This window comes from Adiantum capillus-veneris, chromosome 4, assembly GCF_014529385.1.
Source record: "Adiantum capillus-veneris isolate H3 chromosome 4, ASM1452938v2, whole genome shotgun sequence".
Lineage (NCBI taxonomy): Eukaryota > Viridiplantae > Streptophyta > Polypodiopsida > Polypodiales > Pteridaceae > Adiantum > Adiantum capillus-veneris.
The window spans coordinates 11,914,447-11,930,443 of record NC_140934.1 but is presented as its reverse complement, the minus strand read 5'-3'; the positions used below and the strand labels follow the sequence as shown (position 1 = coordinate 11,930,443).

Here is a 15,997-nt window from a genome sequence, read left to right as displayed (position 1 = left end):
TTTGACTAGTCAATAAGAAAACAGAAACAACTAATAGTAACAGGTAACAAAGAAGTGAGCGTACGTGGAAATCTGGTAAGCAGGAATTGCCTTGAACTGTCAGTGTATGAACCTGAGGAGTGGAGCTATTCAACTTTGAGACGGAGACCTCAATCCAGGTGCCCGATGTGAGTCGATCTTTGTTTTTTAATTCCTCCCAAATCTGGAAGCCATTGGGCATTCGAGAAAGGTTTCTTGGAAAACTATCAGCCCTACACTTTCTCGGACTCTCACCTCTCAGGTGATGTTTATGGGCAGCTCTGCTGTACCCCTCTTCTTTTGGAGAACAGAAGCAGCTTTCCAATGGCCTTTTATCTCCAGAGTCTATTGGAGCACGACTGAGCAAAAGTGGCGAGTCCTGGTGGTGTGCTAAATGTTGAGGCATGCACTCCCCAATAAGAGAGAACTCTACTCCAGCTTGTAGCTCAGTCGGTAGTCTCTCGGTTACACGTTTCAACATGTCCTGCATGTAGGTTCGCGCTAAAATATTAAAACTTACTCATAGAGTGGAAACTAGTAAAATTTGTTCCAAAAACTTTACTAAAATGCAACTTTTCACAATTTTCATATACATCTCGAAACTCATTGAGATAACATGTAGGTCTGCATTATCTAAGTTACTGTAGAGGCTCATGCTGAGAGTTTATGACAACATGAAGTTGTGAAACATTTCTAATTGCTGCGTCAAAGAAAATTTGGACATTACAGAAAAAATTTGAGTCCCCTGATATTCGCTGAAGCCACTTCCGGAAACTAAAGCGCAAAACCTTCTCCGGAAAAATGGCCCATTGAGAAAACTACTTCAGTAGTAGCACCCTGAGCTTGGAGTCCGTGTACATATATTTTGATTTGTACGGCTCCTTGAGGACAGGCTGAACCGAGCATCCTCAAGGACCCACAGTAGTCAGTAATACAGAATTGTCTTAAATCATGCCACAACAGGATGTTGGTTTTCAGCAGTCACATCAGCCCTTGGCTACAATGGAAGTGTCATAGTCAAGGGTGCCACATCATCAGTTATGCAATCTCCTTTCTCTCTCTAATTTGCATTCGGCCGATGGTTTTAATGCCACGTCATCACTTTTGTGACATCCCCCCCCCCCCCCCCCCTTGACAGAGGAGTGATCGCCTGCAAAACAGACAGTAAACAAGGAATAGCTCTGTAGACATTAACTCTATGCTTACATGCATTTGACCACTTCAACCCATGAACTGGCACAAAAACACAAGTCATTGAACAATCATCATCACATTCACATCACTATCACCATCAAGATCTTAGACATGAAACATGATCGTTATGACTTATTTAGCCATCACATCCAGATCACACTGATGTTTTACAAATGTCTTGATGCATCAAATCTCGTCGCTCCGGATTCATATCATGAAGACAAAATGATGCAGCCATTTCATCTTCAACACATACTCAAACCAAAAGAACGAATGAGGGTACATGTTTCATTCGGTTCTTAAGTAATTCCCAATAAAGTCGCTCAACAAAGTATTGTCAGCCTGTCAGCACCCCCAAAATCTCAAAGAGAAGTTGGTCGACTCTATTCTCTTTTGGGCAATCTGTGACAAAGGAGTGGAGTGACTCCCCTCTCATGCAACATGCACCACACTAAATTCAACCTGTTGATTCCACGTGCACTCTTGGAAAAGTCAGAGCAAAACCAAAAGCCTCAAGGTAAAGCTCTAAAATCAGAGGAGTAACTGCCAACTCGTCCTCCTATACCCACTTTGCATCAAGAGCTGGATAACTCCTTAACTTACCCTTCACTTCCCTTTCCTTGTGTGCTAGGACCTACTCAAGTATACGAATCTCCTCTATTTCTTCTACCTCTGGTTGCTCCTCATGCTCCCTGTCCTCTGGGACTTCTCCCTTGAAAGGTCTCAAATTCTCAATAGACTCACATGGAATGCATTGTAAATCTTCCAATATCCGGAAACTCAAGTCGTAAGGATATGTCTCACACTGCTGACGTGTCAAACCACTAAAGAACGGAGCCAACCTGCAGATCCCGACCGAGGGGCCGAAACCCTAGAAGCAATAGAAGAAGCAGAATCAACACAAGAAGTTTTACCAACTTGCAAAGTCTTGTCGAGTGGCCTATTTTTTATGAGGAATTCCCACCAACTTATGGGGCCCAAGTGACCTAAAGAGATTAAATAAAGCATTACCCACCCACACACACACAAAGATTTGCGTGGAGCATGATGACGTGGCACCTGTACGTACACCCACGTTTTGTGCTTACAGCGCCACGTGGCAGATTGTAAGGACCTCCACAATTCGCGTTGTTCACGCGGCAGGTGTATGGATTTCCTGCTTTTGCGTTGGCTACTTTTGGGAGGCCACATGTTTTTAGAACTTGAAAGCTTTTGATGTAAACTGCTTTTAGAGGCCAAGGGCCTTTAAATATGACCCATGGGCTCTCACTTTGGCAATCTACCCACGAGAGACGCAGAGCAAAGCCATGGGAGTTATACCTTGTTGATGCAATATAAAGAAATACCAAAAGGGGCGCCAATATTTGGGGCCAGTGATGCAAATATATTTGCTGCCTGGTTCTAACGTTCAGGCTTAGGGAAACGGCTCGCTGCTGCTATGCGTTCCCCCCTCACCATTGCTGTCCTCCCCCCCCCCCCCCCCCCCCCCCCAGCTTCGCCCCTGCCTTGCACCACGCACCCTCACGCCTGTCCCCCTCCCCCTCCATCCCGCTACCTCGGCCTGCCCTTGCGCGCCAGCCCGCTCTCCTCCCATCTCGCTGCCCCAGTCCTCTGGCCTCGCTGCCCCAGCCCGTTTCTACCAGCCCCCCCCCCCACCCCATCCCGCTGCCGCAGCCCTCCTTTCTCTCCCCCCCCCCCCCCCCCCCCCCCCCCCCCCCCCCCCCACCCGCTGCCGCAGCCCTCCTTTCTCCCCCCCCCACCCCCACCACCCCCCCCCCCCAAACCACCACCCGAAGGCCTCACTTGTTCAGCCCTGCAGTAGAGTTTTCGTTGGGCCTTTACTCGCCGGTACTCAGGTGCTTGTCTTCACGCCCCCCCTCTCCTGCACAGCAACAGACACAAATGGAGGCTCATGCTCCGCCCAAGAGGGACTCCTCAGAAGCCCCCTCGCCTGACCCTGCAGAGCCCACCATTAGACTTGCTCTTTCACCAACAGAGCAAGCGAGCCTCGCAGCAGAGGTGGAGCGCCTCCAGGCGACCTCCGTCATCTGCAAGATTCTCGGCACCAGACCCAGCAGAGGAGAGCTGCGTGACCTTCTCCAGATCTTGGGCAAGATCTTGGACGTTCAGATCCTCGGACAGATCGAGTTTGAGACCTCCGAGATGGCGTCCAAGGTCATCGCCATGAGTCCCTTCACCATCCGAGCAGTTCGAGCTCACTTTCGACAGTGGAGACATGGTTTTGACCCTGCTTCAGATGTTCTGGTAGAGGAGGTAGACATTCCCATCTCCGTCTGCTTTCCTGGTTTGCGGAGGGAGTACCTACCACTTTTGTCTAGGATACGCTCAACGATTGAGACTGTCCTGGACACACCTCACACAGCAGCCTCAGTAGCTGCCAAGGCGGCCAGCATTCCCTCGGTTCGCGTTCTGGTTAGGGACACACACTCTCTCCCGAAGGTCATCCTACTTCCTTGGGTGAGTGGAGGTTGGTTTAGACAGAGCGTGGAGTATTCGGGCCTCCCGAATCAGTGCTTCATTTGTTGACAGATGGGCCATCTTGCGAAGGCCTGTCCAGGGAGGACACCCCGACCTACACCACACGCCCAACCCCAACCTGCAAGGGCTGGCCAACAGCCACAAGCAGAGACACAGAGCACACAGGCACAGCCACCCTCCGAGCTTGGGGCTCCAACAGAGGAGGGATGGCAGTAGGTTCGTGGTCAACGACGGCAGGGGCCACAGAGACAGCCTAGCACTCAGAGTGGTCCTCGGGCGCTTGCCCAACAGAAGTGGGTTCCCACGGGGCACCGATTCGGTCCTCTTGAGCAGGACGAGGTCCCTACTCCAGCCCCCACCTCAGCTTCACCCTCGACAGACCCCCTCCCCCCGAGTTCCCCCCCCTCCTTATCAGCCCTCCCTCCCCCCCTCTCCTCCTCGCCCCTCTACCTTTGTCGATCCCCCTTGCGCCTCTTCTCCCCCACTGTTGGGTTAAAGGCCTAAATAACCCCTTTTGTACATTTTTATACTTTGTCCAGGTTCAATAGGACCTGGACACATTTTTTAAAGGTCACTTATAATAAAAGTGGAAAAACCCAAAACTCACTTATTGAGTTTTTCCCAAAAACGTGAGCTCTCTCTCTCTCCCTCATCGTTCTGCTAGCGCTTCCTCTCCTGCTGGCTTTCGCCACCCCTCTAAACACACTGCACTTCCTCGCGTGCTCTTTCACTTGCACACACCGTCGCGCGCTCAACAACTGGTATCAGAGCCAGATTAGGGTTCTCAAATTTAATCGCGAAGCCCCTTGCTTCCGCTGTCACCTAGGGTGATTAGGGTTCCCAAAACAACCTAAAACAGGCTGAAATTAGGTCAAAGCAAGTAAAAACCAGAAAATTACAGGTCAAAACAGCAAAACGCAAGTGTTCTAAATCGATTCCCGTGAATGCCCCTTGCTTTTCCCACTCAAAACAGGTCCATTTGATGCAAATTGATGCGCCACAACAGTAAATTTGCAGAAAATTCAGAATTGGATTGTTTTTATGTACACAAATTGAGGTTTATGTACGCCTTTTGTGGGTTTATGCAAGTACGCATTGGGGATACTTGTTAATTGCTGAAATTTTCAGCACATTGTATGCAACGTGCGGTACATTGTGATCACTGGAAATTTTCAGATTTTGTGTAGACACTTTCTGCTGCATTTTTATCCGTGCAAATGGCCTCTACTTCCTCGTCGTCTGATGCCAAGAGCTTGATGGAAGTCAAGCGATTTGACGGTACAGGTTTCGACCTATGGCAGGACAGGATGCAGGGGATTTTGTTCCTCAGGATTGTGAGGATGTCCTTTTGGCTGTAAAGCCTGAGGATATGCCGCCAGAAAATTACAGGTCAAAACAGCAAAACACAGGTGTTCTAAATCGATTCCCGTGAATGCCCTTGCTTTTCCCACTCAAAACAGGTCCATTGGATGCAAATTGATGCGCCAAAACAGTAAATTTGCAGAAAATTCAGAATTGGACTGTTTTTATGTACACAAATTGAGGTTTATGTACGCCTTTTGTGGGTTTATGCAAGTACACATCGGGGATACTTGTTAATTGCTGAAATTTTCAGCACATTGTATGCAACGTGCGGTACATTGTGATCACTGAAAATTTTCAGATTTTGTGTAGACACTTTCTGCTGCATTTTTATCCGTGCAAATAGCCTCTACTTCCTCGTCGTCTGATGCCAAGAGCTTGATGGAAATCAAGCGATTTGACGGTACAGGTTTCGACCTATGGCAGGACAGGATACAGGGGATTTTGTTCCTCAAGGATTGTGAGGACGCCCTTTTGGCTGTAAATCCTGAGGATATGCCGGATGAGGATTGGGCCAAGCTCAACAAGAGGGCAAAGGCCTATATCAAAATGGCTGTGACCGATGACATTCTGGTGGACATAAAGGGCTTGGACACTGCACATGTAATTTGGCATAAGTTGAAGGCCACTTATAAGAATGCCACCCCTATGAATCAGGTGCATTTGATGCGCAAACTGGTGAACATGATGCTTGACGAAGCCAAGTCGGCTTCTGAGCACTTAAGTGCTTTCACCAGTGTTATGAGTCAGCTACAATACTGGGCTTCAACAATTTGATGACAAGTTGAAAGCCATATTTTTGTTGATGACTTTGCCAGACTCTTGGGAAACGCTTGTGGTTTCTTTGAGTAATAGCCCCAACCTCACATATGATGGAGTGCGAGGCTCCATCTTAAATGAGGAAATTAGACGCAAGTCTAGTGGTGGGGAAGGTGGCAGTTCTGCTTACAATGCGAGAGGCAGAAGTCAGAAGCAAAATACAGGTACCAAGACTCAAAACAGGAGCAAAAGCAAGTCTAGGGATAAGGATGTGACTTGTTACCAGTGTGGCAAAAAAGGCCATAAGAAGCCAGATTGCAGGTATTTCAAGAAAGAGCAGGAAAGAAAGAAGGAATCATAGGAGAAGAAGAAGACAGAGGATAAAAAAGGGGAAAAATCAGCAAGTACCTCCTCCAAGGATTCGAAGACTATCAATGTATCCTCTAGTGTGGTTATCACAGAGTTATCTGACAATGAGGAGATCTTGGTTGCAGCTTCATGCCCCTCAGATTTTGTTGTAGCAAATGCAGAAGACATGCTTATCTCACGTAGAGATGTCATTGATGCATTGCTAAGTGCAAATGATGGCCTTACACAGTCTTGGATAGTAGACTCGGGTGCCTCATTTCATGTGACTCAATCTGTGGAGTGTTTTGCTTCTTATCATGCAGGCAAGTATGGCAAGGTTTACCTTGGGGATAACCATGCTTGTGACATTGAAGGAATGGGCACTGTGCGCTTGGCATTAAACAATGGCCAAGAGTTTATGCTTAAAGATGTAAGGTATGTACCAGGCATCAAGAAGAGTCTATTGTCTGTTGGCCAAATGGATGCACAGGGTTATACAACCATTTTTGCTGGGGGTTCATAGAAGTTGCTTAAGGGATCAATGCTCATTGTCAAGGGATGCAAGAGTGGTACATTGTACTATTTACATGGCAAAGCTTTGCCTGGCAAGTTTCTTGCAATGGACGAAGTTGCTTCTCATTTGGAGTTGTGGCACAAAATACTTGGCCATATGAGCCAGAAGGGACTTGATGTGCTCTCCTCTTTGAAGAGGGTTGATGTAAAGGGCACCGAGTTAGATTTTTGTAATGATTGTTTGTATGGTAAACAAAAGAAGTCTTCTTATTATTCTGGTGTCTCGCGCAAAGCTAATGCTCTTGATTTAATTCACTCCAATGTATGTTCAATGCCTGTTAAGTCTTTTGGTGGTGCATTATACTTTGTTACATTCATTGATGATTGCACTAGGAAAGGCTGGGCATATTTGTTAAAGAATAAGAGTGAGACATTTAATGCATATAAGAGGTGTCATGCTTTTGTGACCACGCAAAAGGGTAGTAAGCTTAAATGTCTGAGATTTGACAATGGTGGGGAGTACACGTTTGCTGAATTTCAGCGTTATTGCGAAGAATATGGGATTAAAAGGGAGTTGACAACCCCTTATAATCCATCTTCTAATGGTGTGGCTGAGAGGTATAACCGTACTTTATGTGAGAGAGTGCGTTGCATGTTGTCCACGGCTAATCTCCCTCATGGGTTTTGGGGAGAGGCTTTGAAAACTGCAGTTCATGTATGCAATCGCTCTCCTAACAGTATGCTGAAAAATGACATTCTCGAGGAGGTTTGGTCTAGCAAACCTGCCTCTTATGATCATTTGAGAGTGTTTGGCTGCGAGGCTTTTGTCCATATTCGTAATGACTTTAGGACAAAGCTAGATACCAAGTCCATCCAAGGACTGTTCCTAGGTTATGGGGAAGAGGGTGAAATGGGCTACAGGATATGGTTGCCTCAGTTTAAGAGGGTAGTACGCAGCCGAGATGTAGTGTTCGATGAGGCTAAATTGCTGAAAAATGCTACATCTTCTAAAATTGACAAGAAATCGGTCAAATTTTAGCCTCTCTTGCCACCTATTGATGTTGAAAAAGAGCCTCAGGATGCATTACCGCAAGCTGAAATTGATAATCAGCCGGTTAACCTTAAGCCAGAAGAGGTAGGACATGATTTAGATGCTCCAAATGAGAATGGACAGCCACCTGTCATGGCTGAAAATGATTTTCAGCAACATGAGCATGCTGAAAATGAGTTGCCTCCTGATGTAGAACCTGTGCCTGAGAATGTAGATCATTGGGTACGCAGGTCTACTCGTGTCAGAAGGTTGATACAGCGCTTTGACCCCTCTTTGCATCATGTTATGTTGACAGATGAGGGAGAGTCTCTTACATAAAAAGAGGCAAAATCATATGAGTTAAGCAGTAAGTGGGAGCTTGCGATGCAAGAGGAAATGAAATCTTTGCATGCAAACAATACCTGGGATCTTGTGCCATTGCCTAAAGGAAGAAAGGCTCTTCCTAACAAATGGGTTTACAAGGTCAAATGTGTTGATGGAAAGCCCAAGTATAAAGCAAGGTTAGTTGCCAAAGGGTATGCACAGAAAGAGGGGATTGACTTTCAAGAGATCTTTTCTCTTGTTGTAAAGCTTACGACATTGCGTGTCCTTTTTGCTCTCGCTGCAGTGCTTGACTTAGAATTGAATCAAATGGATGTAAAAACAGCTTTTCTTCATAGTGACATTGATGAAGATATCTACATGAAGCAACCTGAGGGTTTTGTAGTTCCTGATAGAAAGGAACTTGTATGGTTTGAGGCAGTCATCACGTCAGTGGTACAAAAAGTTTGATACTTTTATGCTATCTCAAGGCTTTAAACGCAGCCATTCAGACCATTGTTTGTATACAAAGAAAGATAATGATGGAAGTCCTATAATCCTTGTGCTATATGTAGATGATATGTTGATTGCTGGGAAGCATAAGTCTACCATTGATGCTCTTAAACATCAGCTGAATTCAGCTTTTGCAATGAAGGATTTAGGTGATGCTGAGCACATCTTGGGCATGAGAATCAAGAGAGATAGAAAGCTGAAATTGCTCTTCTTATCTCAAGAAAAGTACATTGCTAAAGTACTTGACAGGTTTAACATGGCTGAAGCTAAGTCACTTGGAGTACCTTTACCTCCACACACAAAACTTAGCAAAGCCGATTGCCCAAAGGATGACATGGCAATGAATGCTATGAAGGGAATCCCTTATGCATCGGCTTGTGGTTCTCTTATGTATGCTATGGTTGCCACTCGTCCTGACATTGCCCATGCGGTGGGAGTTGTTAGTAGATACATGTCCAATCCCGGCAACGCACATTGGAAACTGTGAAATGCATTCTGAGATACTTGTCAGGTACACAATCTAGGTGTATATGCTATGGCAAAAGTGACCTGAAGTTGCAGGGCTATTGTGATGCAGATATGGCAGGTGACTTGGATACCAGGAAGTCCACTAGTGGCTATGTGTTTGCTATTGCTGGTGGTGCTGTCTCTTGGTGTTCACGACTGCAAAAAATTGTGGCATTGAGTACTACTGAGGCTGAATATATTTCAGCCACAGAGGCTTCTAAAGAGGCCATACGGTTGGGCAGACTTGTCAAAGAGCTTGGTATGCCTGCTAGTACTCCTGTCTTGGGATGTGATAGCCAAAGTGCTGTCTATTTGGCCAAGAATGCCATGTTTCATGCACGGACAAAGCACATTGATGTGCGATACCACTTCATACGACAGGTATTGGAGGATGGTCTAGTCACCTTGACTAAGATTCACACACAGGATAACCCTGCAGATGTTCTCACCAAGAGTCTTGCTAAGGCTCAACATGAGCATTGCATACAGCTGGTGGGAGTTGGTTAACTTAAAGGCGTCATTTATGCCTTTAAATGGGAGGTTGTTGGGTTAAAGGCCTAAATAACCCCTTTTTGTACATTCTTATACTTTGTCCAGGTTCAATATGAACCTGGACACATTTTTTAAAGGTCACTTATAATAGAAGTGGGAAAACCCAAAACTCACTTATTGAGTTTTCCCCAAAAACGTGAGCTCTCTCTCTCTCCCTCATAGTTCTGCTAGCGCTTCCTCTCCTGCTAGCTTTCGCTACCCCTCTCTGCACACACACAGCACTTCCTCGCGTGCTCTTTCACTTGCACACACCGCCGCGTGCTCAACACCCACCTCCCCCTGCTCCTACACCACCCCCCCTCCCGCTCCAGTTCCACAGTCGACCCAGGGGGCACGGCCATCCCCGACTGCTAGGAGATCTCTTGGCAACACCTTTGCCACGAGTCGGTTGGTGAGAGAGGGACAACCTTTCTTGCGACCCCCTCTACAGGTACAGACGTCTTCCTTTGCAGCAGTCCCTCGTGGTCTGACGAGCTTCGACATTCGGCGCCGATGGGACTTCTTTGCCTACGACTTTATACGCTTTCTCAACAACTCCTCATCAGACCTTGAGGTAGCCTGCTTCAGGGTTCATGTTCTCCCTTGCAGCTAGGGGGATAGAGGCCTTGGACTCAGCGGTTGGCTTCTCTTTTCCCCTTTGCGGCAGGGACCAGACTGAGTGGACTCTCGACTCAGTGTTGGAGTGGCTCCAGACACAAGCCCTAGAGTTCCTTCACCACATGGGAGACCTAGGAGTTACAGACATGCTTCAGACTCTGGCCATTGGCCAAGTTTGTTGTGACCCCTCCAGATGCAGCACGATGTACACACATTGTGGTTCACTTCTTTGCTGATACGCAGTGCCCGCCATGCTATGTACACATTCATGAGGACTCCTGGACAGAGGAGGTTGCTTTACGCACGGCTCGGTCTACTTGGGCTTGGGCCATGCACTCTTTGCAGTCGCGCCTATCTAGAGGACGCTTGAATGCGGATTACTCCCCATCCAAGCCAGCGTCAAAGATAGCACGTTTAGCTGCGGCGGCAGCATCTGTTCTCTCGCTCCCCATGAGGATTGTCTCATGGAACGTGCAGGGATTAAGTGGGCCAGCGTTAGAGGAGCCGACTGCGTCAGGAGCTTCAGCGTTGCCTTGTGGGAGGAGAGATTGATCTCATGCTGCTACGGGAGCATTAGACATGTGGTCAAGTCTTGCGTGGACGATATGATACTTTTTGGTCAGCTGCTTTTGGACCTAGAGGCATCCAAGGTGGGGTATGTATGACTATTGCGGATTCTTTGCAGCAGGCTATTGTGGGCAGAGGGATTATTGTGCCAGGCAGGGCTCAGAGGATCACTATGCAGGTTCAAGGTTGCCTTGTGGGCTTCCTGAACATATATGCGCCCAGTGTGGCGAGTGCACGAGCAGAGTTTTGGTCACAGATTGTTGAGGCTCTAGCGCAGGCAGAGCAATGGTGCATAGGGGGTGACTTCAACATGTTCGAGGACCCTTCTGACAGGATTGGTGGTAGCCATGCTACTGTGCATGGAGTTGAGCTGGTAGCTTGAGAGAGGTTTTGTATGACTGAGGGTTTTAGATGTGTGGCAGCACTCTAGCTTTGTGAGGCCCCTAGACAGCCTGGCCTTCTCTCGTTCGGACTGCAGAGTGGGAGGAGTGAATCTATCACCGATAGATCGCTTCTACACTAGTGACCATTTCTGTGACTTGGGTGGGACAATTGACATTCTGGCACGGACTTCCTTCTCGGACCATGCACCAGTAATCCTCACAGTGGCAGATAGACAGAGGAGGGGGGAGCACGATGCTTTGCATCCCTGAGAGGGTCTTGCTGGACTCTGCACTCAGAGAGGGAGTGGAGGCTCTTTGGACAGAGAGATTGAACATGCAGCATTCTCCTGCTGACAGAGTGGCCTCAGGACTAGCTCAGCTTAGTCGTTTCTTTCTCCAGGAGTCTTTGGCTTGCCTGGCTACAACGAGAGAGGAGGAGCAGCATCTCAGACAGGGCATTGCTTCCTTGCAGAGGGTCGGAGGCTTGAGCTTCCACTTCAGCTTGAGGAGTTGCACACGGCTCTTAGTGCACTCCCCCGTGGTAGCTGTCCAGGTGAGGATGGGTTGACTCCCACTTTTTTCTTGGAGTACTGGGACTTGCTTGGCCCAGATCTTTGTAGTGCTTTCCAGTACATCTTGCACACAAGAGAGATGCCTGACAGCATGAGTGAGAGTCTGATCTACCACATTCCCAAGGAGGGTGGCTCCTTGGATGAGATTCGACAGTGGCGCCCCATCACCGTCCTCAACTCAGCCTACAAAATTCTTGCCAAGGTGAGGATCCAGCCACTTCTAGAGAGCCTTATACATGGGACTCAGACAGGTTTTGTCAAGGAGCGCAGTATCCTTGACAACATCTTTACTTTTTGGGAGGCTTCTGCCCTAACGCGGCTTTGTGGTGAGGATCTCGTGATTCTTCTTCTCGATTTTGAGAAGGCCTATGACAGAGTTGACTGGGACTTTCTGAAGGCACTCTACGCAGGGTGGGCTTCTCAGATGCTTGAATCAGAGGGGTGTCAGCTTTGTACAGACGGGCACAAAGTCAGCTACTTTTGTCAAGAGGTAGAGGTGATCGTTTCATGCTCACACGTTCGGTCAGACAGGGCTGCCCTCTTGCCCCCTTCCTCTTTTTGTTCTATGCTGAGGCGATGAGCAGGTTTTTGGTGTCGCAGCAGGTTGGTTTATGGGGCTTAGCACTCCCTATTCGGGGAGATGAGCTACTGGACGCTGAGTTTGCTGACGACTCAGCCTTGTACTTGGATGGCCGGGAGGCCAACCTTCACAGGTGTGACTAGGCTCTAGAGACCTTCTGTTGTGCATATGGCACACTGATCAAGTGGAGAAAGACAGTGGCTTTCTCGGTTGGTAGTGCTCCTGTGCCCGATTGGATGCCAGGTGAGGGTTTCAAGTGGATTCCCCCAGGGACTGCAGTTCGGTACTTGGGCTGTCAAGTTGGTTTGGACTTGTCTCCCGAGCAGCAGATTGCTCCCCTCCTCCTGTCTATCAGGAGGAAGTTGTTACATTGGAGCTCCGCACGACTTTCTTTGGCTGGCAGAGTTGTAGTGGCCAACCAGGCGTTGTTGGCGACTATGTGCTACATCACTTCTTGCTGGATCTTCTCGAGTTCTTGTATCAGCCAAGTAGAGAGGCTGATCAGGAACTTCCTTTGGTTAGGGCGTGACACTCAGATAGCCCGGGCCAAAGTGGCTTGGCAGGTCATCACTCTTCCTTGTTCACAGGGAGGGCTTGGGTTCATAGACCCAGCACAGCAGAGCAGAGCCCTTCTTGGGAAGTTCATCGTCAGAGGACTTCTTCCAAGTGAGGAGCCCTGGAAGGAGTTCTTGCTACAGCGGCTTCGAGCTAGGGTGACTCAGGCAAGAGGCCCCTGGCGACCTTCGACCAGATGTATCTTCACAGAGATGCGCAGGGTTTGTTTGAGCAGGAGACTAGAGGACCGCTTCGCTCTGAGTTTGCTTCGATCTTGGGAGCATTTGCGGCAAGGCCTAGAGCAGTGGCAGCCTACTTGCACGGAGGAGCGCCTGCGACAGCCTCTTGTTTGGAACACCATGGTTAGCACTCAGAGAGTGCCACTTGGTTGGTAGTCAGCCTCATGTTTCCTGGGGTCCCATGGCAACGGGTCCAGCACGCTCTTTAGGTGACTGTTTCAATTTTCAAGCTTGTCAAAGGAGCTAAAGGGCTTTCAGCTCTACAAGGCATGAGAGGGGTGCAGAGCATGTGCAAGGACATCTCAGAGGCAGTACCAACTGAGTGGCTCACACCTCTCGAGCCAGCAGCACCCAGATGGATGGGAGCCTTCACGCGACTGGAGGTTCTCATCTCAGTGCGGGCTTGCTCAGAGACTGTTCCCTCCCTGTTTTTCGAGTTACAGGGTGAGGGACGCTTACAGCGAGTTGGAATAGAGGCCCCGCAGGTGGCAGAGTGTTGTTTTCAGAGGATCCGAGTGGTCGGCATCTGTGGGAGGACTTGTGTCATCGATCCTGACCCAGCAGCTCTTGAGGCTGGACATTTAGACTGTGGGCTTGGGAGTGTTGTCCACTGGCACGAGTACAGTGGGATCCTGGAGAGTGGCTTTGGAGGGACCCTTTCTCTTCTGCAGACCACCCAAGTGTCCCTTTCTTTCAGTACAATGTTCGACTAGGACGTCACATACTGGCAGCACAGAGAGGCTCGCCCTGCTACAGCACCTCATTGGCAGGAGGAGGGTCTCACAGCTGAGTTCTTGGCAGCTTTTTGGGAGAGGTTGTGGGACTCCAAACAGCCGAGGCGGGTCACTTTGTTTCAGTGGCTGGTCGCACACAGAGCTACAGCAGTTGGGAGCTGGCTTGTGCATAGTGGTCTCTCGGCCGCATGTGCAGCTTGTGACCATCTTGTGGAGAGTCAGTGTCACTGTCCTTGGGACTGTCCTTTGGCACAGCAGGTGTGGCTTCGTGTTCTTCGGCTGATGCCTGCTCTTTCCACGGCTAGGCAGTACACTTGGGGGGCAGCTGCTTGGTCCACTCTCACGGGCCCGGCACTTCAGTTTGAGCTATCTTCCACCAGCAGGATGATAGTGATGCAAGAGGAGCGACCTACACTCCAACCTGCCAGAGCTTACGCCACAAGAGTAGTGCAGTGAGAGAGAGGAGTGTTGGGAGCTCATCAGTGGCCTGACACTCTAGTTCATCTGGCGGGCCCGTTGCTTCCGCATCTCTGAGGCTCGCCCTGTACCACCAACAGAGACTGTTCGCGATCTTTGGCTAGAGCTGATCCACACTCAGAGGACAGCTCGAGAGACTCCAAGGCAGCTCTGGCCGCATGCGGGGGGAGCAGAGAGGCTTTCCTTCGACTCTGGCGTCCTGAGCCTTTTTTCACCATGGTCCAGTGTGTACTCAGATGGCACTACCGTCCACCTGTGTGGCTTTTCCCTCCTCCCATTTCTTGATTTAGCCTCATTGTACACATGGTGTTTTTTCATTGGGAGAGTCTCTCCATCATGGTTGTTGTAGGCCTCTCTCGAAGAGGTGGTTGTAGCCCTATGAGCAGTTTCATTAACTAATAGAAGGATCTTTTTCTCGGAAAAAAAATATATTTGGGGCCAGTGCTCTCTTGGGGTGGAACTCCGCCGCTCTCGTCTCGTGTGTCGTGTACCTCTTTCAGTTCAAATTGTTATTTGAAGTGCTTAAAGTTGTTCAGTATGTTCTTTTCCGTTGGCACGTGGTGCCCGTCCCGTTACAAGATACATGTCACAAACGGCTCACGTGTCAAGCCATTGAAGAACGGAGTAACTTGCAGATCCTGGCCGGGGGCCTAAACCCTAAGAGAAGAAGCAGGAGAAGAAGTTTTACCAACTTACAAGTCTTGCCAAGTGGCCTATTGTTTAAAAGAAGTTCCCACCAACTTATGGGACCCCATAAAAAAATAAAGCAAAGGCGGCTGCTGCCCGTTGCCGTGGTAGCCCGTTGCCGTGGCAGCTCGCTGCTGCCCACTGCCCATTTCAGCCCTCTCCCCCGCCACTGCCCCCCTCGCGCTGCCCCCGTTGTTGCCCGTTGCCCGCTGTCACTCCCGCCCGCCCGCCCACCCCCTCCCGCTGTCCGCCCCTTGCCTGCTTTTTACCTTTAGCCCTCTCCCTCTCCCTTCTTGCTTGACGGGCGTCGCCAGCACCATCGACGTGCTCGGTCCAGCAGGTCTCCCCCCTTTCGTCGACGATCCACCGCTTCTTCTTCACAACACAGCAGACACAGATGGTGGCTCATGCTCCACCGGAGAGAGACTCCAATGAAGCCCCCTCGCCCGACCCCGCTGAGCCCACCATTCGACTTGCTCTCTCACCGACAAAGCAAGCGAGCCTAGCCCCAGAGGTAGAGCGCTTGCAGGCGACTTCTATCATCTGCAAGATTCTCGGCACCAAACCTAGCAGAGGAGAGCTGCGTGACCTTCTCTAGGCCCACCTTCTTCCAGAGGTGGGCAAGATCTTGGACGTCCAAATCCTCGGACGAGGCTACTATCAGATCGAGTTTGAGACCTCCGAGATGGCATCCAAGATCATCGCCATGAGTCCCTTGACCATCCGAGCAGTTCGAGCCCACTTTCGACAGTGGAGACATGGTTTTGGCCCTGCTTCAGATGTGTTGGTAGAGGAGACAGACATTCCCATCTTCGTCTGCTTTCCTGGTTTGCGGAGGGAGTACCTACCACTTTTGTCCAGGATGGACTCAGCAATTGGGACTGTCCTCGAGACACCTCGCACGACAGCCTCAATAGCTGCCAAGGCGACCGGCTTCCCTCAGTTCCCATTCTGGTTAGGGATACTCACTCTCTCCCGAAGGTCGTCCTG

The 15,997-nt window shown here is 49.3% G+C and overlaps 1 protein-coding gene across 2 annotated transcripts in view; it reads right to left on the bottom strand.

Annotated features, from left to right (window-relative positions):
* LOC147458710 (N-acetylglucosaminyl transferase component family protein / Gpi1 family protein) overlaps nt 1–15,997 on the bottom strand; it is a 46,063-nt gene that overhangs the window by 2,788 nt on the left and 27,278 nt on the right. For both annotated transcript variants that reach the window (XM_086510151.1, XM_086510152.1), the window contains exon 2: nt 65–502. In XM_086510151.1, the coding sequence (XP_086366277.1) occupies nt 65–502 (438 nt within the window). The remainder of the gene's footprint in view (nt 1–64; nt 503–15,997) is intronic.